This window comes from Chiloscyllium plagiosum, chromosome 24 (genome assembly GCF_004010195.1).
Source record: "Chiloscyllium plagiosum isolate BGI_BamShark_2017 chromosome 24, ASM401019v2, whole genome shotgun sequence".
Lineage (NCBI taxonomy): Eukaryota > Metazoa > Chordata > Chondrichthyes > Orectolobiformes > Hemiscylliidae > Chiloscyllium > Chiloscyllium plagiosum.
Window position 1 is genome coordinate 30,707,202 of NC_057733.1, and position 25,329 is coordinate 30,732,530.

The 25,329-nt window shown below is 42.8% G+C and overlaps 2 protein-coding genes across 2 annotated transcripts in view; one reads left to right on the plus strand and one right to left on the minus strand.

Annotated features, from left to right (window-relative positions):
* rbfox3a (RNA binding fox-1 homolog 3a) overlaps positions 1-25,329 on the plus strand; it is a 1,786,123-nt gene that overhangs the window by 1,682,140 nt on the left and 78,654 nt on the right. The gene's annotated exons all lie outside the window — the stretch shown is intronic.
* Positions 9,904-25,329, minus strand: part of engase (endo-beta-N-acetylglucosaminidase) — a 61,884-nt gene continuing 46,458 nt past the window's right edge. The window contains exons 11-14 of the mRNA XM_043714672.1: positions 21,237-21,385; positions 17,160-17,253; positions 11,633-11,747; positions 9,904-10,358 (exon numbers count right to left, since the gene is read on the minus strand). Of these exons, the coding sequence (XP_043570607.1) occupies positions 9,945-10,358; positions 11,633-11,747; positions 17,160-17,253; positions 21,237-21,385 (772 nt within the window). The 3' untranslated portion in view covers positions 9,904-9,944. The remainder of the gene's footprint in view (positions 10,359-11,632; positions 11,748-17,159; positions 17,254-21,236; positions 21,386-25,329) is intronic.

Genomic DNA, 25,329 nt, shown 5'->3' on the forward strand with positions numbered 1-25,329 from the left:
TAACTACCAGGCGAGCAATGCAATTACCAGAGACAATCATCACAGGTGGCACCAAGACAAAATTCGGCGATATGTGATAGAATCAAGCACCCAGTTGAAAGGGATGCAGAAATCTGTACTTGATAAACAGGACAAAAAGGACAAGACAGAGGAACTCTAAATCTTCCCTGAGGTCCCAGCAGCAGGAAGCAGTGTCCTTGTGTGAGCACTGCCCAACAAATCGGGCTTTACCCCGAAATGGAATGGGCCATACGATGTAGTAATAAGTGGGGACACCCGTGCCTGCCTAGATATTAAAGGAAATGCACATGGAAACACTGGACCCAACTAAAACTATTTAAAGACTCCTGTGACCAAACTAATGTCATTGACCATTCCCCAGGTGCAGACAGGAGCAGCGGACAAGACTGTCATCCTGGGGGGAATACTGAAAACACACAACAAATCACAGAAGCACAACTGCAGCTCCTGACAAAAACAAACACTTTGACTGATAACTTTATTTAACTGCAAAATGTATTTGCCTGCACGTACTTCACTGTGTTTAAGTGTCGTGATTATCGGGAGCATGTCAGGATTTGAGGATAACCTCGTCTATAAAACCCACCTAAGTTTGCATGGGAACTGAACTGTCTGGTACCCACCGGCGCGATCAGTAGAATCCCTATTTGTGGCCACTCTGGTGTGGACCCCTCGCGAGCTGCATTAAGGAGTGCCTTGTAAGGGGCAGATAGGAAAATACAAACAGGGATTCCAGGGCAGATGTGTGTAGTTGGGCAGGACCACCAGCCTATGGTGCCGGGCCCCCTAGCCTAGGGAAGGGTAGACCCATTTAAAACCCGGTAATTTCCCACTTTGTTTCACAGGGCAGGGGTGGAGATGCATTTCTGCCCTTGTTCCCAAAAATGACACATGCGTCCAGACACAGTGCACTTATCAGCACTGTACAGTCACCAGAGGACAGTTTACCTGCACCTGCAGCAGGCAGGCATGCTTGAATGTGACCATGGGCAGACAATTCATATGTGGTCAGTGCAATGGCACCCATGTCAGCTCTGCCACATAGACATACCCGTTCGATACTTACCAGCTGGGGGGGGGGGGGGTGGGCACCCGGGGGATCAGGGGCAACATGGGTGGACAAACAGACGGAAGGACAGGACAATCTGTGTTACTAAGTGACAAAGGAATTTGTTTTTCTATTTAAGGGACAGACACCCCAGATCTCCCAAACCTGTTTGCGGTAAGGACCTTACTGTACTATGCCCCAGCAGGGGACATGTTCAGATGAGGATAGTGACCCGCTCCATTAGTCAGGAGTTCTGTGCTGACTGGCAGGTCCCCTCCATTTTGGGATCATCAAGGGGATATGATTTCTTGGGATCTCTATCTTTGGGGGAGTGCAGCAGGGGTCAGCACTAAAAACCGTAATTACCTTGTGTGTGGCCTAACTATCTTAGGCAACAATACTTCTAAAGCTCTGGAAGCAAGTAATACAGAGTTTGCTGAACTCAGACGCTACACACAGCAGACACCATTACGTGGTGAATTATCAATTAGCACAGCAAGGGGGAGTTTGTACAATTCTTGGTGACAATTGTATCACCCATGTTATTGATGACTCTTACAACATTACAGAAGCCATCAAGAATATCCAAGACCAGTTAGATAATTTTTGACAGGGAGTCACAATTATGGACAGCTGGCTAAGTTGGTTGATAGGTAAAACTTGGGGACCCTATTTGGCACACGGGATAGTTCCCCTCATTGCACTCATGCTGGTATTCTGTGTGGGCCTCAGGTGTTTAAAGCTCTACTGACGAAAATTATTTCAGCAGCGAGTGTCTCCACAGAAGAGCCCCCAGTGAAATTGATACTCCATGATACCCCTCGGCTGTAGGAGCTACTAGAGATGATTTACCTCTGCATGTAAATTGGGTGGTCTGTGGGAGATCTCCAAAGTCTTCTCCTTGACTACAAAGGGGAGAGTGAAGTGGGAGATGGCATGGGGCAGGGTGACACTAGGCACACGGACACACAAGATGGCCGCTGGGCCATAAGTTGGCCACCTGACACATTAGATGGCACCAGACCACAGAGACAGCAGAGCAAACACAGGCACTGCCTGGGGCCACCAGAATGCCAGCACAATGCACACACAACCTAGCTGATTAGTTTAAGGCAGGTGGGGGAAGGGAATACACATGAGTAGTGTATACTGCCTGCCAAAGTGTCTGGGTCCAGCCAACACCTCTTATAGAAATGCTAACGGTTTGATACAGACTCAATAAAAAGTGATATAGCCAGGGCTGCAGTAATCGTCTCTTCTCAGGAAGAGTGATTAACGCCCATTACTACCGCAAAGGAATTCCGCGCAGACATTGAAACTGACAATGACTGAACTTAAATTAACAAAGGCTGTACTGGTACTGGCAATGACTGCACCAAAACTATCAACGATTCTGCAATGTTTACAATGAACAAACTATGTTACAGAGACAAGAACCTTATCACTGACCTATTATATCACAAAATATATAAAAGTATCTTGACATGTGCTCTGTGTTGAGAGAAGACTCGCAGCTGACCACTGTGCTGTTGGTGGCTTTCTCTCCCCAGATCTCCGGTATTTCCTGTACAATAAACTCTGTCTTTGAAACCCGACTCTGACTCCCCACCACACTGGTTCCAGATGGATTCAGGTGGAGACCGGCCCATTGGTACAGATCCCCCCAACCCTTGCTTCCAATGTCCCATGAAATGGAATCCCTCTTTCCTACACCAATCCCTTAGCCACGTGTTTACTCCCCTAACTTTCTTATCCCTGTGCCAATTGGCATGTGGTTCAGGCACTTGTACTTTAATTTCCTTCCTAGTGCTTGATATTCCCCAAACAGGTCCTCCACCCTAGCTTTGCCTCTGTTGTTAGTCCCAACATGGACCACAACAACTGGATCCTCCCCCTCCCGCTCCAATATCCTTTCAAGCAGGTTGGAGATGTCCTGCACTCTGGCACCACAGCTATAGCTTTACTTAAGCTTCACTCCTATGCTCCTGTGCAGGTTGGTGGGCAACAAAACTTTGCCACCAGCCCCAGTCCATCAAATTCTCTTCCGCTCCTGTCTATTCTTGAAGGTCCTCCTTCATTGTACATCATCAGGTCTTCTTTCATCTGATGGTGTGCATATATCTAGTAGGTGAGACATACCTCTTGTGGCCAGTCTCAGTTAACTCTCTCTGTGATGCCCTGTATTTTATATGGGCACTGAGACAGGTAGTTTCAAATGGAATGTTGCAATTACATCATTATCCAGCAGAGGGAGTCATAACACAAAAGCAAAATTCCTGTGAATGGAGTCCTCTTGGTATTTGCTAATGTTAAAAGAAAAAGATACAAATGCACAAGGGAAAGATTGGATTCTAAAAGTAGTCATTTTAAAGGACTGCTACATCTGCTGCCTTATAAAAATTAACTGACCAAGGATAGAATAAAACTATCTCCACAACATCACATAAATACTGTTCTTCAAAAACAAACACTGCAGCAATTTCAAGGCTGTTATTTCACCCTGGGGTTCATATAACAATTAATAAGCTGTTCAATATTTGCACTCGTTATTTACGAGGTCATGTGAACAGTTTGCTGAGACTATTGACTATTAATCACCATGGAGTAGATGTTTTTCCAAATCAAAAACACTACAATAGACACCTTTATTAAACCCTTCCATGAATCATGTGATGCTATTCTTTCTAAAGTTGGATCCAGTTATCAAGCACTTTTACAAATATTGACAATTCTGCCAATTGCTTCTTGCATTCTGTTCCCAGTTTGCAGCTTCCCCAGTGACACAGTATAACTACTTCAGATATTAAATTTAACTGTGCTTTTAAATAACAAAAATGGTAGGATATATTAAAGTAAGACGGTAAACTTATGATGGTAAATGTTCATCAAGCTTGAAATCCTGCATAAATTTGAATAATTGCAAAGTTTACATCCAAATCCTTTTAACCAGGCTCACAAGAAAGGGCCAAAATGTCCCAGCCCCATTAGTTGATTTCAGTAACATACAACTACCAATCTCCTTCTATGTCAGTGTTGCCAACACTCCAGAGTTGTTCTATGCTGTAGACCGTGAAGAAAAGAGAAGAATCATGTTGTGCCTTTGTTCTCGCCCACTTTCTTTAACGGTCTCATTGTTTAATTATAAAATGTATAGGTTTAAAGTTAGAAAGGCTTCTACAGTTAGAAAATACTTGCTGAATAATCCCAAGTGCACAATAATGACCAATTCAGGATTATCAGTCAGGTTATGTTTGCTATATATATATGGAAGCTATGTATATTTCATACACAAAGACCTGACCTATCCTGGAGGTAGGGACATTTTTTTAATCAAATAAAAGTCTAAGAGATAACAATTCCCTGGTGCATTCTCCATGGCTATGCCTTGACCACAGAATCAACAGGCTCATTCATAAAGTCAGGAAGTATGGGATACAGGGAGAGTTGGCTATCTGGATTCAGAATTGGTTGGCTGACAGAAGGCAGAGAGTGATTGTAGATGGAAAGTATTCTGCCTGGAGGTCAGTGGTGAGTGGCGTCCCACAGGGCTCTGACCTTGGGCCTCTGCTCTTTGTAGTTTTTATAAATGACTTGGATAAGGAGGTTGAGGGGTGGGTTAGTAAATTTGCAGATGACACAAAGGTTGGAGGTGCCGTTGATAGTATTGAGGACTATTGCAGGCTGCAGTACGACATAGACAGGATGCAGAGTTGGGCTGAGAAATGGCAGATGCAGTTTAACCTGGATAAGTGCGAAGTGATGCATTTTGGAAGGTCGAACTCGAATGCTGAATATAGGATAAAATGCAGGATTCTTGGCAGTGTGGAGGAACAGAGGAATCTGGGTGTGCAAGTACATAGATCCTTCAAAATTGCCACCCAAGTGAATAGGGTTGTTAAGAAAGCATATGGTGTTTTGGCTTTCATTAACGGGGGAATTGAGTTTAAGAACTGTGAGGTTTTGCTACAGCTGTACAAGTCTCTAGTGAGACCACACTTGGAATATTGTGTCCAGTTCTGGTCGCTCTATTATAGGAAAGATACAGAGGCTTTGGAGAGGGTGCAACAAAGGTTTACCATGATGCTGCCTGGACTGAAGGACTTGCCTTATGAAGAAAGGTTGAATAAGCTCGGACTTTTCTCTCTGGAGAGAAGGAGGAAGAGAGGAGACCTGATCGAGGTATACAAAATAATGAGTGGCATAGATAGAGTCAATAGCCAGAGACTTTCCCCCAGAGCAGGATTGACTGATACGAGGGGTCATGGTTTTAAGATATTAGGAGAAATATGTATAAAGGTATAAAGGAGACATCAGAGGTGGGTTCTTTACGCAGAGAGTTGTGAATGCATGGAATGCGTTGCCAGCTGTGGTGGTGGAAGCAGAGTCATTAGGGACATTTAAGCGACTGCTGGACATGCACATGGATAGCAATGAGTTGAGGGGTGTGTAAGTTAAGTTATTATATTTTATATTAGGATTAAACCTCGGCACAATATCGTGGGCCAAAGGGCCTGTTCTGTGCTGTACTTTGTTTGCCAACAAATCATCACTTCTCTCCTGTAACATAAATTTCTGTTTCCTTTGAAATGTGGCTTTCCTGCCTTTACCCTGATGAGTGCAAAAGAAAAAGCTTCAATAATATATCATTTTCAGCAATAACATAAAGATTAATGATGGGGGGCAATGGCTCTTTGACTGACTAGGTGTTGGAGCGAAAGGGTCATTTGGTAGAACACCACCAGAGGATTATCCAGACAATGTTCGTGATTTTACCTTTTCTCCAGCAGAGTTGCTAATTGTTTTCAAGATTATTCATTTCATTGTATTAGATCTGGTATCTGGATGAAGGTTTCTATCTCTATTGTGAAAGGAAAGTGTCTAAAATGTTCCTTTGTTTCCCTTGAAGACGTCAGCCAGTGAGTCCATGAGATCTACTGAACAAGACTTGCCAAGTTTACCAGCTGTCTTGCACCAACCCCATCAATTGATGACAGCCTCTTCATGTGGAACTGATATAACAGCTTGGGAGTGAATACATAAGCATGGTCTCTTGTTCTCATTTAGAGTGCAACGTCCCTGTGTAGAATAGAGTAATTCCAGGCTGAAGTCTTTGCATGTGTCAAGTCAGTCCTAGAGTAAAAATGCTACAAATGGCACTGACAGGGAGGATGGCTTGGGGAGTGGGGGGAGGGGGCTGGGGAGATGGAATCCTATGGAAAATTCCAAATCTGTTGAAGCTCCCACTCGGGCTTATGTTGCGCTGATCTCCTGTAGTTGCGGATCTGGATGAAGGCGGGTTAATCTTTGATGCACTGTCCACTGCTTTGATAATGTTACATTTCTATCCAACAATACACTCCCCAGATAACCTCAGTGTTTACAGCCATCAGTCCAAAGTTATTCTGAGCTTTTAAAGGGCTCTCTTCTCCCTGCTCACTGAGTTGCAACATCCAGTGACCATCAAACATCCTCCCCCTCAGTCTTCCGAAAAATTCTGAGCAGACTGCAGCAGCACAGAACACTCTGGTGATCCTTTCCCCAGCCACACTAGGCAGAATCTCCTCGGGCCCCATCTCCTTGATCAAAAGATGAGCCCCTGCCAGGATTTGGTCTGTATTTAGCACAGAATCACTGTTTCCACTGCTCCCAGTTTCCAAAGTCTCTCTCCTGGACATACATTTCTTTCTGCAATGGCTCTGAGCTCAGCTGTCTTATGGCTTGTTCTCAGGTGCTGAATCTGCCACATGATTTTCAATAGGACCTAACCTGATGCCCCAGTCGCCATGATAACCAGTCCACACAGCCATGTAGTTGGGCAGGTCACTCGCAATAGGTCACACACCCTTATTTATTATTCCGTGTGGGTTCAATTCCCACACTGACTAAGGGTCTGAAGGATTCTCCTCCTCAATCCCTCCCCCTGTCTGAGGTATGGTGACCCTCAGGTTATACCACCACCAGTCACCTCTCTCTACTGGATCTGGTAACATTACTTTTGCAAATATATCCTACACTTGTAACTCAATAAAACTAATATACAAGTAACAGCTATGGGTGGGGGGGGCTGTCTTCAAAGACAAAGACAATCAGCGTGTGGTTTGTTTGCAAACAGCATTCTGTCCTCCTTTTAAAAAAAAAATCTCAATTCATTAATGCGCACAAGCACGTGAAAATGTCAGCCAGGAAAAGCAGTTAGTGTCATCCAGCACGCGGGTAGACTCTACAATCCATCTGTGTCCTGGAGGAAACTTCTGCCTCCTGCTGTCTGTGGGTGGAAACTGCAAGAAGTGCCAGTCTTTTCCCATCAGGCACTTTTTATCTTCTCCACCAACTGCAGTGAGGCTGATGTACAGAAAGTGGGCCCACGGTGTCAGCTGTAGCACTCCTGCCTTGCAGCCAAATGGTCAAGAGTTCAAATCTCACTTCAGGAACTAAGCACACAAAAACTGTGCTGACCTTCTAAATCTGCAGTGAAGAGACACTGCATGGTTGGAGGCTCGCTCACTTTCAGATGAGCTACAAAATTAGGAACCTCCCTCTGTTCTGTATATAAAGCTTCCAGGACATGACTACAAAGAAGAAACGGGCAGTTATCCTTGGCCAATGTTTACTCCTCATTCAGTAGTACAAAAGCAGATTATTATTACAGAGCTGTTTTGGGGAGCTTGCTGTGCACAAATTGGTTGCTGCACTTATAACACTCCAGCAGTGCCTAGATTCCATTGGCACTAAAGCACTTTGGGATGCCCAGTGGGGTAAGGTGTTATATAAATGCAAGTCTTTTGGGGTGGCTCAGTGGTTATCACTGCTGCCTCACAGTGCGAGGGACCCAGGTTCGATTCCAGGCTCGGGTGACTGCCCATGTGGAGTTTGCATGTTCTTCCTGTGTCTGTGTGGGTTTTCTCCAGATGCTCCAGTTTCCTCCCACAGAGCAAAAATGTGCAGGTTAGGTGGATTGGCCATGTTAAATTACCCCATAGCGTTCAGGGATGTGCAGATTAGAACATAGAACAGTACAGCACAGAACAGGCCCTTCAGCCCATGATGTTGTGCCAACCATTGATCCTCATGTATGCACCTTCAAATTTCTGTGACCATATGCATGTCCAGCAGTCTCTTAAATGTCCCCAATGACCTTGCTTCCACAACTGCTGCTGGCAACGCAATCCATGATCTCACAACTCTCTGTGTAAAGAACCCACCTCTGACATCCCCTCTATACTTTCCTCCAACCAGCTTAAAACTATGACCCCTCGTGTTCGCCATTTCCACCCTGGGAAATAGTCTCAAGCTATCAACTCTATCTATGCCTCTCATTATCTTGTATACCTCAATTAGGTCCCCTCTCCTCCTCCTGTTCTCCAATGAAAAAAGTCCGAGCTCAGTCAACCTCTCTTCACAAGATAAGCCCTCCAGTCCAGGCAGCATCGCGGTAAACCTCCTGTGAACCCTCTCCAAAGCATCCACATCTTTCCTATAATAGGGCGACCAGAACTGGACGCAGTATTCCAAGTGCGGTCTAACCAAAGTTTTATTGAGCTGCAACAAGATCTCATGACTCTTAAACTCAATCCCCCTGTTAATGAAAGCCAAAACACCATATGCTTTCTTAACAACCCTGTCCACTTGGGTGGCCATTTTAAGGAATCTATGTACCTGCACACCAAGATCCCTCTGTTCCTCCACACTGCCAAGAATCCTATCCTTAATCCTGTACTCAGCTTTCAAATTCGACCTTCCAAAATGCATCACCTCACATTTATCCAGGTTGCACTCCATCTGCCACCTCTCAGCCCATCTCTGCATCCTGTCAATGTCCCGCTGCAGCCAACAACAACCCTCTATAATCTCTTCAAGTGTTTCTTTCTCTCACTTCCCTCACCACCACTTTTCGTGGGGGACCAAGGTCTAACTCTAGTAATACAACGTGAAAGAACTCTGTGACCACACAGAACATAACTTTGCAAATTCCTCCCAAGTGTCTTTTAAAGATTATCAGTTTTGTCATTCCAAGGAATATTGTGAAGCTTTTCTTCCTCCTCCAACACCTATTTCCCACTAAAGTTAATCTGTCATGATCATTTGTGAGTCAATTTTTGATTTTGTTGATTGGTTCATAAGCTGTTATTGCCTGCTAACCAAAGAGTTAAGAGATGCAGTAAAGAAATAGGCAGAGGAGGAGCAAAGTTGCCATGATGACATTTTCAGCTCCTATTTTATAGCTCAGCCTCCACTGTATGAATCTACAGTGCTAGCTACAATAGATTATTTCAGACAAGATAATAAACCAGAAAGATTTCTAGACTCAAGAAACTCTCATTGACTTCAGATCATAAATTACTGTGGGAAGTGTGACTTCAGTTGTTTTGCTGTCTTGAAGGTACTATCTAAATGCAAATTCTTTGGTGTAGTTTTCTGTTTATTTATTCCCGGAATGTGGGCGTCACTAGCTGGGCCAGCATTTACTGCCTGTCCCTAGTTGCCCCTTGAGAAGGTGGTGGGGATCTGCCTGATTGAACTGTTGAAGTCCACTTGCTGTACTACCATAGACCGACAGTGCTGTTCCAGGTTTATGAGCTGAATTTAAATGCCCTAGTGGGTTTTGAACCAATACCACTGGAGCATTAGCCTGGGTCTTTTGTTTACTAGTTCAGTGACAATGCTACCATGCCACCACCTTCCCATTTTGCAAGAATGCACACAGTACATGATATCCAAGACCAGAAGGTGATTTGGAGGATTGCAAGGTGATGAGGTTACTTTGTTCCACTGGCCTCAGAAAAGCAAAGCAACTCCTGGACATTACCAGTCATGAACACACACAAAAACAGAAATCAACAGAACTTTGAATTTATTATCTTTTCAGACAGCAAAGCTACTGTGTGTTACTGATTTCAGGAGGTTGAGTGTAATTGAGAGTTAACCTTCCACACGTCGACTCAAGTAATGCAAAACCTGCCTGAGTCAGTGGCTGAATCAGAAACTCCACTCGACAGGGCTCGCCAGCTGGAGCACTGGGAAGTTGCAAATTCACCACACGGTAAAGGTTTGCATTTGTTCGACCAATATATATTGGCTCAGAGTCTGTAACATTTTGGTTTTTATGGTAGCTTAGTCCTCGAAAGTATATCTTGAAGCAACTTGCTGTGTTTGGAGGGTAGGTCCACTGCAACGTGGCACTCAGATGCAAGTGATCTGTAGCTCCAGGCACCTTTTTCCACAAAATGTCAAAGACAGTAAGATTTTCAACTGGCTTCTGTTCCACACTCAATTTCGCAGCGTCCAGTATCTTAAACAAAGCACAACATTCATTTACCTACTGGTGTACCACTAATTACCTTTTACAAGAACAAAATAAGTTTTGCTTTACTCTTAGACATTAGCAAGAAAGGTATGAATCACCTTCAAATCAATCTTTTCTTCCCTGCCCCATTTACAATCTAAATTTTTATAAATCACTGGCAGCCTTCAGCTGGAGTAGTGTGTATAATTCTGTGAATCACATTGTAAGAAGGATGTTAAGGCTTGGAGAGATTATTCAGGATGGTTACTAAGAATGAGAGACCTTGAATTAGATGGAGAGTTTCGGAGAAGCTGGGATTGCTCTCCTTAGTGAGGAGATTAAGGAGAGACCTAGTGTAAAGTTATGAGAGCTATTGATACAATATTTAGAGAGAAACCATGTCCTCTGGCAACTGGATCAACAATAAATTTAAAATAATTGGCAAAACATTGAAAATGATTGAAGATGTGATGACTGCATATTTTTGAATCTTTTCATTTTTAATTTCAAGTTGATTGTGTATATGGTTCTCATTTTATCACTGTCCTCTACAGGTAGATTTTTTGTTTGAGAAGTAACAATCGTTTGCACAATTCTAAAAGTAAAATGCAGATTTGAAACCGGCGCGCTGCTTTTGCAAACCGTGCACAAGTAGTGCAGACAGTGCAGAACTAGTTGGAAATAAATGATTGGCCGGGAGCTGATTCCCACAGAAATCTGTTTAAATGGAGTTAAATTGCCTGGTTGTCATATGATGATGTAATCAAATGATCCGCTCCATATACCTTCCCAAAGTGTCACATTTGATCAATAGAATGTTTAACATTTTCAATCTTCCTCAGCGTTTGCAAAGTACCTTCCTTCCCTCAAGCACTACACGAGTCAGACAGTATGAAATTACACTCTGACGCATTTGCCTAGTTGTACTGCATGGAGCAAAACAAATGAGGACTTAAATCAGTCCACCGACATGACCATAATTTGAAACCTTTTGATTTTGCAGATGGTCTATATAAACAGTCGTGAGGAAATGGAACCGTTATTCTATCATATTTATGTCATGCACTTTAATTGATCACAGCAGCAAAGATCAAACACCATAGCTGCTGTGTAAACAGGATCTGCAAAGTCAATGACTCTCATACATGGGTACCTTTGCAGCAAACAGACCACCATTGCACAGCACCACAACTTGTACATTCAGAAAGATAGCGAATGTTACAGCATTTAATGGTGATTCTTCTGCAATGTCTTTTAATGCACAGAAGTCCTGAGGTTACCTTGATTTCTCCAATTCTGCATTGAAACTGTACATCCTGCTCATCCTTCAGCAGACGAGTAATGATGACAGAAATATCCTGAAGAATGCAATCTGTCAGCTCTAAGAGATAGAAGCTGAAAAGTAAAGAGGTTCAAGTAAAGAGGTGAAACAAAGATTGGTTCCTTACTGGTTTGCAAAGTGATCAAACATGGTTAACTGCACTAAATTGCAAAGTGAGCTCAGAAAAGACAAATTTGATCGTGGGAAGGGATTCCTTCTTGACTTGAAGCCATGAAGATTGGGTGCAGCTGCAATATACTTTACTTAGCTTCAGAAATAAAGTATGGCTGCTTGGGTGTAATGCCTGAAGGTTGACACCATCCTTACAATTGTATCGCGGTGATTGATGCTTTGACAGAAGGAATAATGGGGTAAAGAACTAGGAAGGGAAAATAGCAGAAGCTAAGGAAATAAAAGAACTTGCACTCATTTAGTGAGTACCAGCTTTCACCTGAGAGTCAGCTCCGCAGGGCATTATCTCATCTGAGCCTCCAGTGCAGCACTGAGACAAGGCTACACTGTCAGAGGAACTGCTGTCATTTAGAGTGTTAAAAAGCAGAAGTTCCTTCTCTCCAATGAAATAAAAGTAAACAATCATGGGGCATTTTGTGGAAGAACGAAAGGGAATTATTTCAGTGTCTTAAACAATATTTATCATTCAAGCATTTACAAAAAAATTTGGTCATTTATTGCATTGTTTTTATTAACCATTTTAATTATAATCCTGTTGATGCCTGTTCATGAAAGGAAAGACACACAGGCCACATATGACTATACATGAAGATGATGTACAAGGTGCACACTGACTTCCTTCGCACTTTGATATACAGCATCAATAGGTATTCATACAAAGTCTACTGGAACAACGGTGCCAGTTATGGTTCAGCTTCAGTGACTTGTAATTTCACACTATACTTCTGTAAGTTTTAGAATTGATGCTGATGTAGTTCTTTTCAAATGTATGTCATTAAAGCAATCGGAGGAAATATTTCAATATTGTGTTGCATGCAATTACCCAGATTCTTTATTTAAAAAGATTTTGCACAATTGCCCTTATGTTGAAATCCCAGTCTTGGTTATCCAGACTGCAAAGGTTAAATGGTCAGGCAAACACTAAAGTGACTGAAATGCAGTCAGAAATTTCCTAAAATCATAATCAACAAATTTGCATTTCTAAAGTACCTTTCATGTCTCAGGCATTCCAAAGCACTTCACAGGTAACAAACTACTCTGAAAGGAAGCCACTATTGTTTCGACAAAAGCATTACAAATGACAAGGCTCCACAATGCCAAGGCGATAAATTCTGCTTGGTCTGATAACCAGTCACATGATCACTTTGCTATGTTGATCTAAAACCCTCGACTGCTAACCTTGAAATATTGAGTTCCAATGCCACCACAGCAGTTTGTGAATTTAGGTTCCATTAATTAAATGGAAATCTGGAATTAAATGGTGACCGTAAAGCAATCAGATGGTCAAAAATAACTTCAAAACAACTGTAGGGAAGGAAACTTGCCATCCTTACTTAATCTTGACATTAACAGGACTCCTGATCTACTGTAATATGGTTAACTCTTAATTAACCCAGCAGAAACTGGGAGAGCTGTTCTGCAGACAAGTCAAACAAAATCCTGACAAAATCACATTGACAGAATCACACCTTTGGCTAATGATCCTCACTCCCCCATCACCATCTCTGAGTATGCCTTCTCCAGTAGGGCAGATCCTCTCGGTGGCAGCACAGTGGTACAGTCAGTCAGGAATGGCCAAGGTAGCCTTCAACATTGACTCCAAACCACTTAAGTCTCCACTTTGAAAACGACAGCAGAAGGGTGAGGAACTTGAATATACCTCACCAAGAATGCTTTAGCAGTCATACTATTTACCAAACTGGCCAAAACTTGAAAGGCATAGTTGCCAGACTGCTGATGAAAACCAAGACAAGGGAAAAAACCTATTTGTTTATGTTCTCACCAATCTATCTGTCCAAGTCTGTGACCATCATGCAATGTTTGTGGAAGAAGTTCCATATTCACATGGAGGGCAGCTGCCTCTGTGTTATGTGTTACTACCACAGGGCTAAGTGGGATATATTCAGAACAGATCCAACAGCTAAAACCTGGGCACCCATGAAGCACTCTGCACCATCAGCAGTAACAGGATTGTACTCCATTACCATCTGTAAGCTGACAACCCAGAACATCCCTCAATCTATCACTACCATCAAGCTGGATAACCAATTCTCAATAAATGAGGTGGTGCACAGGAGAGCATGCCAGAAGCAGCATGAAATGCACCTAAAATCAAAGTGCAAGCCTGTGCTATAATACAAGACCACACGCACGCTAAACTGCAAACGCAGAGTACATTGCACAAAGCCTCCCAATCTGTAAACTGATAGGTCAAATCAAAAGCATGCAGTTCCATCACATTCAGTCAAAATGGCAACAATTCATTAAAACAACTAGGGTAGCTCCATAAACATGCCTACACAGCCCCACAAGTGTATTAACAGACAACTATTTCAACCTGGAATGCTGAGTAGATAAACCACCTCAGTAACCTCCATGGGTCCCCAGCATCACAAATGTCAATCACTTCATTCCATGTAATATCAAGAAATACTAAGTGCACTGGATACAGCAAAGGTTAGACAATAGGTGCAGGAGTAGGCCATTCAGCCCTTCGAGCCTGCACCGCCATTCAATATGATCATGGCTGATCATTCCTAATCAGTATCCTCTTCCTGCCTTATCTCCATAACCCTTGATTCCACTATCTTTGAGAGCTCTATCCAACTCTTTCTTAAATGAATCCAGAGACTGGGCCTCCACTGCCCTCTGGGGCAGAGCATTCCACACAGCCACCACTCTCTGGGTGAAGAAGCTTCTCCTCATCTCTGCCCTAAATGGTCTACTCCGTATTTTTAAGTTATGGGTAAGATCACAGCAGTAGTACTGAAGATTTATGCCAGAGAACTAGATGGATACCTAGCTAATCTGATGCAATCCCATCAATCCAACAATGTGGAATATTGCCCACATTTATTTTTAATCGCAAAGTCCCAGGCAAATCCAACTCCGTTTGCTGTCAAACAACAACAAAAGGATAGGAGGTGCCATTGACATGCAAACAAGTGTCACTTACACACTGGTTCTGTTACTACTATTACTCACTGATGCTCAGCTTGAATTCCACTCAGCTCCAGATTTTATTACACTCTTGCTTCAAAGATAAGACAAGGCAAGGACAACTGTTTTTTGATGTTATGATAGTGTTTGACTGAGTACAACATCAAGGAGCATTAGCAAAATTAAAAACCAATAGGAGCCCAACTAGAGTCACAAGTTGCACCAAGTGAAGTGGTTGAGATTGTTGGAGGTCCAGTCAATTCAGCCCCAGCACACTGCTGCAGGGAACAAAGAACAAAGAACACTACAGCACAGGAATAGGCCCATTGACTCTCCAAGCCTGTGCCCACACCTTTTGCCCTCCTATAATAAAACTGTCTTCACTTACAGGATCCGCATCCCTCTATTCCCTTCCTATTCATGTATTTGTCCAGGTGCTTCTTGCAGCTATTGCGTCTGCTACCACCACCTCCTCTGGCAGCATGTTCCAGGCACTCACCACCCTTTATGTGAAAAACCTACCTCGCATATCTCTTTTAAACTCCACATCACCCCCTCCACCCACCCTGAGCCCATGTCCTGTCCCTAGTAATTGACCAGTTCACGCTGAGAAAAAGTTTCATACTTACCACTCTATCCATACCATTTGTGATCTTACAAATGTCAATCAGGTCGCCCCTCAAACGCCTGTGCTCCAGTGATAACAAACTCAGTCCATCCAACCTTTCTTCATAACTAAAATCCCACATAGCAGGCAACATCCTGGTAAAACTTTTCTGTACCCTCTCCAAAGCACCAACTTCCTCCTGGTAATGCGGTGACTAGAACTGAACACAATATTCCAAGTGTGACCTAACTAAAGTTCGATAAAGCCGCAGCATAATTTGCCTATCCTTATACTTAAATGAAGACAAGCATGTCATAGGCTTTTTTTACCATCTTATTTACCTGCCTTCAGTGATCTGCACACCCAGATCCCTCTGCATATCAATACTCCTAATGGTTCTACCGTCCAAGGTATAATTTCCACCTGTACTTGACCTTCCAAAATGCATCACCTCATATCTGTCCAGATTAAACTCCATCTGCCATTTTTCTGCCCATGCCCATTCCTGCTGTATCCTCTGACAATCCTCCTCACTATCCACAACTCCACCAATTTTTGTTTCTTGCTGGAGTTTCCCAGGACCAGCCAGCTTCATCTGCATCAAAACTGACTTTCCTTCTGTCAGAATGTGAGAGATGGGACAGTTTTCCAATGGTTGCCCAGTATTTAGCTTCATTTGCAATTGTTCAGATAATGAAGCAGTTTGTGCCTGCCATGCAGTTAGAACAGGAGAACACTCACACTTGAGACAGAGGCCAGTAACACCCAGACCACACAATTGCTAGGAAATAACCATCTCCACCTAACTATCAACACATCATTGTTAAGTCCCCCACTATCAGCATCCAGGGTTTGCTATTGACCATAAACCTAACTGTCCAACCACAAAAAAAAATTGCGGCTACAACAGCAGGTCAAAGGCTATGATTCCTGCAGCAAATAACTCACCTCCTGACTCCTCAAAGCCTGTCCACCATCTACAAGGCACAAGTCAGGAGTACAGTGGAATACTCTCGAACTGCCTCAATTAGTGCAATCCCAACAACATTCAAGCAGCTCAACACCATCCAGAACAAGCAGCCCACTTGATCAAGACCCCACTGAAGCTTTCATTCCCTCTCCTGTCAGGGTAAAGAGGCAGCAATGTGTACCATCTACAAGATGAAATGTGATGGACTGCATCTTGTACGCATCACAACAGTCCTCTGGAGGCATTATGGAGGCTTTTCATTTTGATGTCGGACCCAAAATGAACTCTTGTGTTAAACAATTTTTACTTCCTCTCTTGACATTATTGGTATGATCACTACTCACAAGGAGACAGATTCATTATTGCTCACACTGAATTCTTTCTAATGCTTTAGGAACCGACTGTGTGATTCTACCAATTTTTCTGTGAAATTAAAACCCAGTGGCATTGATAACAGAAAAAGGAAAATCAATTGCATCAAAACCGAGAAATTTTGTGGAACAACTGGAACAGAGCTCCACCCAAATGGCTGTGTTTTTCCAGCACCACACTTTTTGACTTCACCCAAATAGTCAACCATTGTTAATTTTAGGTGAAGGGAGCTGAATTAATTTTCACAAACACCGTTTATACTATAATCAGGATTAATGTTTCACCCCAAAGTGCATGTAAGGTCATGAACAAATCACAGCCAATGTCACATGTTATGGTCATTGTAATTGAACATCACTGTGTGCCCATTCAATCCACAAACATGTTGTTAGCACACAGACTCACCAAGTTGTCCATCCCTCAGGGTCCCATGGAGCACTGTTCTGAATAAAGTTTTGAACAAGGGCATTATCTTCTGCAAGTGATAACGGTTTTAGCACTGCAAGAGTACAGAACATGAGGTAAAACAATTAGTGATGAACCTTTTAAATAGCCCAAGAGTGATTAAATTTGTTTAAGAATCTCTCTAATTATTCTCCAAAGTAATCTGAAGCAGTTCTGGCCACCGTGGAATTTTTTTAAAAATTCACTCATGGGATATCCATATCGCTGAGTGGACCAGCAGTTATTGCCCACCCCCAGTTGTCTTTCACAAGGAGCTGGATTCTTGAACAACTGCAGCCCACATGCCAAAGGTTGACCCACAATGCCATTAGGGAGGGAATTCCAGGATTATGAACCAGCAACACTGAAGGAATGGTGATATGTTTACAAGTCAAGATGGTGAGTGGTTTTGAGGGGAATTTGCAGATGGTGGTGTTCCCATGTATCTGCTGCTCTTGTCTTTCTAGATGGGAGTGGTCAAGGGTTTGGAAGGTGTTGTCTAAGTTTCTTTGGTAAGTCTCTGCATTGCATCTTGCAGATAATACACAGCTCTGCTGCTACTGAGCATCGGAGTGGACAGAGTGCATGCTTATGGATGTGGTGCCAATCAAGTGGGTTGCTTTGTCCTGTTTTCAGATTTCTTGAGTGTTGTTGGAGCTGCATTCCTCCAGGAAAGTGGGAACTATTCCGTCACATTCCTGACTTGTGCTTTGTAGATGGTGGACAAGCTTTGGAGAGTCAGGAAGTGAGTTATTTGCCGCAATAATCCTAGCCTCTGTCTTGCTCTTGTCACCACTGAGTTTATGTGATGAGTCCAGTTTAACTCTGGTCAAAGGTAACCCCAATGATATTGATAGTGGGGGATTCAGTGATGATAATGTCAGAGATTGGTAATCAGATGGTCTCTTATTGGAGATGATCACTGCCTGTCAGCCCAAATCTGGATATTGTCCAGATCTTGTTGCATTTGAACATAGACTGCTTCAGTATCTGAGGAGTCATGAATGGTGCTAAACATTGTGCAATCATTGGCAAACAGCCCCACTTCTCACTTCATGATGGATGCAGATCATTGACGCAGCAGCTGAAGCCGGTTTGACCTAGGACACCACCCTGAAGAACTGCAGAGATGTCTTGCAGCCGAGATGACCTCCACAACTACAACCATCTTCCTGTGTGCCAGATAGGACTCTAACCTGTGGACACTTTGACCCCCCCGATCCCCACTGATTCCAGTTTTGCCAGGGCTCCTTGATGTCACACTCAGTCGAATGCAGCCTTGATGTCACTATCACCTCTCTCCTGGAATTCAGCTCTTTTCTCCATGTTTGAACCAAGTACTGAAGTCAGGAGCTGCGTGTCCCTGGTGGAACCCAAACTGAATGTCAATGAGCAGATACATTGCTGAGCAGGTGCTGCTTGATAGCACTGTCGATGACACCTTCCATCACTTTACTGATGATCAAGAGCAGACTGATGGGGGGTATTGGCCAGTTTGGATTTGTCCTGCTTTGTGTGTACAGGACATAGCTGAGCAATTTCCCACATTGTCAGGTAGTTACTAGTGTTATAACTGTACTGGAACAGCTTGGCTACAGGAGCAGCAAGTTCTAGTGCACAAATCTTCAGTACTATTGCCGGAATGTTGTCAGGGCCCATAGCCTTTGCAATATCCAGTGTCTCCAACTGCGTCTTGATATCACTTGGAATGAATTGAATTGGTTGAAGACTGATATCTGTGATGCTGGGGACCGCTTGAGGAGGCACATAAGGATCATCCACTTTGCACTTCTAACTGAAGATTGTTACGAATGCTTCAGCCATATCTTTTGTACTGATGTGTTGGGTATCATTGAGGATTGGGATATTTATGGAGGCCCTTCCTCCATTAGTGATTTGTATAATTGTCCACTACTATTCACAACAGGATGAGACAGGACTGCAGAACTTAGATCTGATCTGTCATTGTGGGATTGCTTAGGTCTGTCATTTTCTGCTTATGCTGTTTGACATGCAAGTAGTGCTGTTTGGTAGCTTCACCAGGTTGACACCTCATCCTCAGGTATGCCTGTTGCTGCTCCTGGCATGTCCTCCTGCACTCTCCATTGAACCAGGGTTACCCCCTGACTTGATGGTAGTGGTTGAGTGGGGAATGTGGAAGGCCGTGAGGTTGCTGCTGTTTTTTTTTCCTCTAGAATCCCTACAGTATAGAAACAGGCCCGTCGGCCCAACAAGTCCACACCGAACCTCCAAAATGTAACCCATCCAGACCCATTCCTCCTACCCTATATTTACCTCTGACTAATGCACCTAACCTACACATCCCTGAACACTATGGGCAATTTAGCACAGCCAATTTACCTAATCTGCACATCTTTGGACTGTGGGAGGAAACCGGAGCATCCGGAGGAAACCTACACAGACACAGGAAGGATGTGCAAAATTCACAGAGATAGTCACCTGAGGCTGGAAGCAAACCCAGGTCCCCGGCGCTGTGAGGCAGCAGTGCTAACCACTGAGCCACCATGCCGGCCCAGTCACCGTTGATGCTCACAGCACCTTATGGATGCCCAGTCTTGAGTTCCAAATCAGCATGGACTCAGCAAAGTCCAACTCTGAGCATTATTCAATATTCTATATTCAGGAGCCCTCCAGCCACCTGTCCAATAGGAACTAGCAGTGTTAAAATCTTAATTACTTACCAACAGCCTCTCTGACACTGAAAATGTAATTTTGTAAATTTGGAGGGTCATTCCTTCAAAGTTTCATTTCTTATTGGAGGCTGTTTGTTTCCCCCCGCTCTCACAGAGCTTAGATTCTCTTTGGAGAATGACATTTTGTTTTGGTTTTCAACACATCTTACAGAGTAAAGGCCCATGGAAGGTCTGTGGGAAGGTGGACATGCAATACATTTACAAGTGATGTCCATTCATTACTGACACCAATGTCAAGGCAAGATCCTTTTTCTTGGCTATGCAATACCAAGCCTGAATCAACACAAGTAAAGATTTTTGAAAATAATTAGTTGATTCATATGCCTGTCATTTGGACTGTCTTAGGCTCTTGAAACTCACTGGATAAAAACAAAATGGAGTCACCATAACCGAAAAATTATGTTAGGAATAAATCCTCTGTACAAGGCAGAAATAGAATCATTAACTAGGATCTCCACACTTGGCAATGTGTGTTAGTCCTGGCTGCTGTACATTATAAAATAAAATGTCAAAACAGCTAAATAAAATGGCAAAAAAAGAAGGCAACTGTTGTGTGTATTTTGGAAAGAGATTTCTGTAAAGAGATCAAAATGTTGGGTGGCACGGTGGCTAGCACTGCTGCCTCACAGCGCCAGAGATCCGGGTTCAATTCCCGACTCAGGCGACTGACTGTGTGGAGTTTGCACATTCTCCCCGTGTCTGCGTGGGTTTCCTCCGGGTGCTCCGGTTTCCTCCCACAGTCCAAAAAGATGTGCAGGTCAGGTGAATTGGCCATGCTAAATTGCCCGTAGTGTTAGGTAAGGGGTAAATGTAGGGGTATGGGTGGGTTGCGCTTCAGCGGGGCGGTGTGGACTTGTTGGGCCGAAGGGCCTGTTTCCACACTGTAAGTAATCTAATCTAATCTAATCTAAAAAATCAAGTCACCAAATACATGTTGCTGCACAATTACATCTATGGTCTCCACAGTATACTGTGAAACTCAAGTCTGATACTTTCATTAGACTGAATGCAGTTGTTAATTGGTGATGAATTTAGAAATCATAGTGGAGATATATAGTGGAAAATACATGTTATTAAATTCTAAATAAACCAATTTAGTTCCTGGTAAAATAATAACCTAAATGAGCAGCTCCTACAGTAACTGCAGAGCATATCATGCTCAAGTGCCAGAGGGAGCATGGGGATCAAATCAAATGTACAACAGTGCTGCTGAATTTCTAAACAATGAGATCTGAAAACAGTCTTATTTATATAAATAAAAAGGCTTCAGATGCCTATTAGTATTTTCTAGAGATAGACACGGACTCATTCCCATTTCACTCACCATCCACAGTAGACGGTGCCTCTGTATCACACTGTGAGACGGGACAGGTTGTTAGCTCTGGCCTCACAACAACTTTGGTGTCATCTTCAACCTTATAAACAAAGGCAACAAAGACTTTGGGAGGACTCTGGACCTGCAAACTAAATAACCTGTGGAGAGCAATTTGTCTAAATGTTATACATTGTAATTTAAAAGACTCTTTGCACAAATAGTGATGGTAATAGTGATGGAAAGCAGTGTCACAAAGACACATCCTCAAAATTGGAATGATTAAATTTCTACGTATTACTTGACTAAAACTCACCTAACTTTTTAAAATCATTCATCAACGTTTATGATACGGCTTTGAAAATTTCTAGCAACTATCTTATCTACACACACACAGTCTGGATATTGGCAATAAATAGTGCTGAGAGCTATAAGATAAATTAAAGTATTTGCTACAGGGACTTCTGTCATGGATTACATATTTCATGTAGATGCATATTTCAATCCATGTCAGTGTATCCACTGGGAATACACCACAATTGCAAATACCAATATATGCCCCAGATAATTACTGCCTGCTCACTTGTAGCCTTAAAATGAACAAGTGAACTCTTGGGTAGCATTATAAATTAACAGCTACACTGAATAGTCTCAATACATTCAGCATTACCAATATATCCTGAAAGAGGTCCCCACATACTTTTATGATCAGGGGTTTGCCTTCACTGCCCAGTAATTAGTCATATGACAGCATGACTCGGATCAAAGGCCATTGAAAATAAAACTGCTTGTTGAGTGAACTGGATACTGACCCCATGATAGACTCTGCTGCCTTTCAAAGGTGGATTGATGAGCAGTTCAGTAAGGTTACAAATCAACTAATACATTGATATTTTTCAACAAATAATGTGAATGATCAGAATAGCAGATGCAGTCAATTATAATTTATCATCTAACCCTATGATATATAAAATGATAAAGAATGTAACAAGCTTAGTAATCTAAACAGACGTTTTGACCATTATGCTTAAGCCTAAACAATTTCAGAGATATTAGGGAGAAAGTTCTGGTTGAATTCCTGTCAAGATCCAACAGGCCTTTCTCTATGAGCAGTGTTTTCTCTTCACTGAACAGTTAGAGACTTGAACTCTGACCCACATAATTTTGAGAGATTCTCCAGTTCAGCTGACATTTAAAATGACAAACTTCATCCTGGGTGACTACTTTTATGAAGTTCAAATAAATGGATCCATTACATCACAACTTGTTAACAACGCTGGAATGTGCAAGCAATTCATCCATTGTGCCAAACTGATGACAGTAACCTTTTGATAGCTGTCATTTTCCTCTTGGCAGAATTTCTTAATGTACCTCACTTGCCTAATCTGATTTCACCCCTAAGGTCTGTTAAACTAGAATTGTCTCCCAAACCAAGCAGTCAAAATCCCAATAGACAGCAGATGGAGAGATAGCAATCTGATTGTCCATTTCCTGACTGAAATAATGGACAATTAGCTGAAACTAATCAAAGGAGACCTTAGACACATCTGTAAAGCCAAGAGCTCAGTTCAACCTCCACTGAATTGACATTTAGCACTTCTTCTCAAAATAGGCAGAAGACTGTTTAACTATGCAAATAGTGATTAACTGGAGACACTGACTGCCATTTTCAAACCCAAATGGGAGGGTGTGTACCTGGCACTCAAGGCCCAGTCATATTGAAGCTTTGAGTGGTCTAATTACTAACGCTGAAAGGGTCAGCTGGTAGTCACTGCAAATCAGCCTAGAAATTTTCATTTTTGAGAGGGGTGGGTCAGCGGGCACAGATTTTGAATGAGGCCCGCTGCCAGTCCGACCTCACCTCTTGTATCTGAGCCAAGCCACAACCTGTTGAGTGCAGTATGCCAATAATCAGGAGGGGGCAGCAAGGTCCCCATATAACACTATCAGCTTTCTGACGTAAGTCAACTGATGTCTGAATCTGAAAATTGTTCAGAGTTCCCAACAACTTCATTGGGAGGTACACTGGTGGCTTTGTTCCACTTTCAAAGCTGGATAAAAATAAATCCCACTAAATCTGGTCCATATCTGAATATGGATTGTTTTTAAAAATGGGGAGAAAGTGAGGACTGCAGATGCTGGAGATCAGAGCTGAAAATGTGTTGCTGGAAAAGCGCAGCAGGTCAGGCAGCATCCAAGGAACAGGAGAATCGACGTTTCGGGCATGAGCCCTTCTTCAGGAATGAGGAAAGTCCTCATTCCACTTTCCTCATTTCTGAAGAAGGGCTTATGCCCGAAACGTCGATTCTCCTGTTCCTTGGATGCTGCCTGACCTGCTGCGCTTTTCCAGCAACACATTTTCAGCTCTTGTTTTTAAAAATCCCAATCCATTTTGTTCCAAAAGATAAAAATACAGCTGTTCACAGTTTGTATCATTCTAAGCTTGGCAGAATCATAAAATACTGGCGTTCCTCCATCACAACAATTAGAGAAAAAGACAACTTTAATTTCAACTTAGTCTTTAACACACATTCATTTGTTGAAAACTCAACCATTCTTTTCTTTGGAAAAAGGTGTCACAGACACTGCTGACCTCCAAGATCATACAGATCTTGAGGTAACACAAAAGCCACTGATTTAGGAATGGGAAGAGAAGCTATTAGCATCAACCCTCTGGCTATGATTAGACACAGATGAGAATTGAACCAGGTGAGTGCAGTTACCCAGTTGCCCAACAGTGGAAAAGTGTTGTTTTTACCACAGTCATACAGCTTGCAATTGGGAGTGTTGATAAGAGCTGATGTTTTTAAACAGTAGAGGGGCAGAAACAAGATAAAAGAGGAAATTAAATAGGTAATAAAAATACGATCATCCATATTGAATTTTCAATTGACCAGATAGATAGCATTTCTTCCTTCACTCTCCTGCCCATTTTGTCAATAAATGTCCAATTCCATAATGAGCACGCAAATTAGACATGAAAGGAAGAGAAACACTAGTTACACAGTTATAAGCCAAACATGGTGCAGACCTGATCCCAAGTATGTGTATGCAGGTCAAAAGGCTGTTCCTGACAAGCTGGTTCCACTTTAGGGTAGGCATAACATTGGCAAAGTCACAAATGTCTTTCCCCACCTTCCACCAAGTAAGATACATGGTTAGAAACGCTGGAGAAAATCAGCAGGTCTGGCAGCATCCATGGGGAGAGAAAGCAAAGGCAATGTATCAGGTCCAGCGATTCTGATGAAAGGTGATTAGTCCTGAAACACTGATTCTGCTTTCTCTCCCCATAGATGCTGCCTGATTTGCTGAGCTCCTCCAGCAGTTTCTGTTTTTGTATCGGATTTCCAGCATCCGTTAGCTCTTTGCTTTATTTTGCTGAAAGATATTTGGACAGCTGGAACTTCTTCAGATATTAACCTGTCATTATTAAGCACAATGAGAATCCAATCATTTATTCTAATTTTACTGAGTGAAGCAGGATTTGCAGATGGAAAGGTCAAGATCACCTAAGTGCGTGTTAGAAATAGAACCTACAGGACACAGATCCAATCAAAACAATTAATTTCCAAGGCATTGAGGGATTGGTGACACAGAAGCTGGGAGTGTTACAACTTTATCTGAGTCCTGGATGTATTAAAATTAACATAGAACATAGATCATAGAACAATACAGCATAGAACAGGCCCTTCGGCCCACAATGTTGTGCCGAACATTTGTCCTAGCTTAAGCACCCATCCATGTACCTATCCAATTGCCGCTTAAAGGTCGCCAATGATTCTGGCTCTGCCACTCCCACAGGCAGCGCATTCCATGCCCCCACCACTCTCTGGGTAAAGAACCTACCCCTGACATCCCCCTATACCTTCCACCCTTCACCTTAAATTTATGTCCCCTTGTAACACTCTGTTGTACCTGGGGAAAAAGTTTCTGACTGTCTACTCTATCTATGCCTCTGATCATCTTATAAACCTCTATCAAGTCACCCCTCATCCTACGCCGTTCCAACGAGAAAAGGCCTAGCACTCCCAACCTATCCTCGTACGACCTATTCTCAATTCCAGGCAACATCCTGGTAAATCTTCTCTGCAACCTCTCCAAAGCT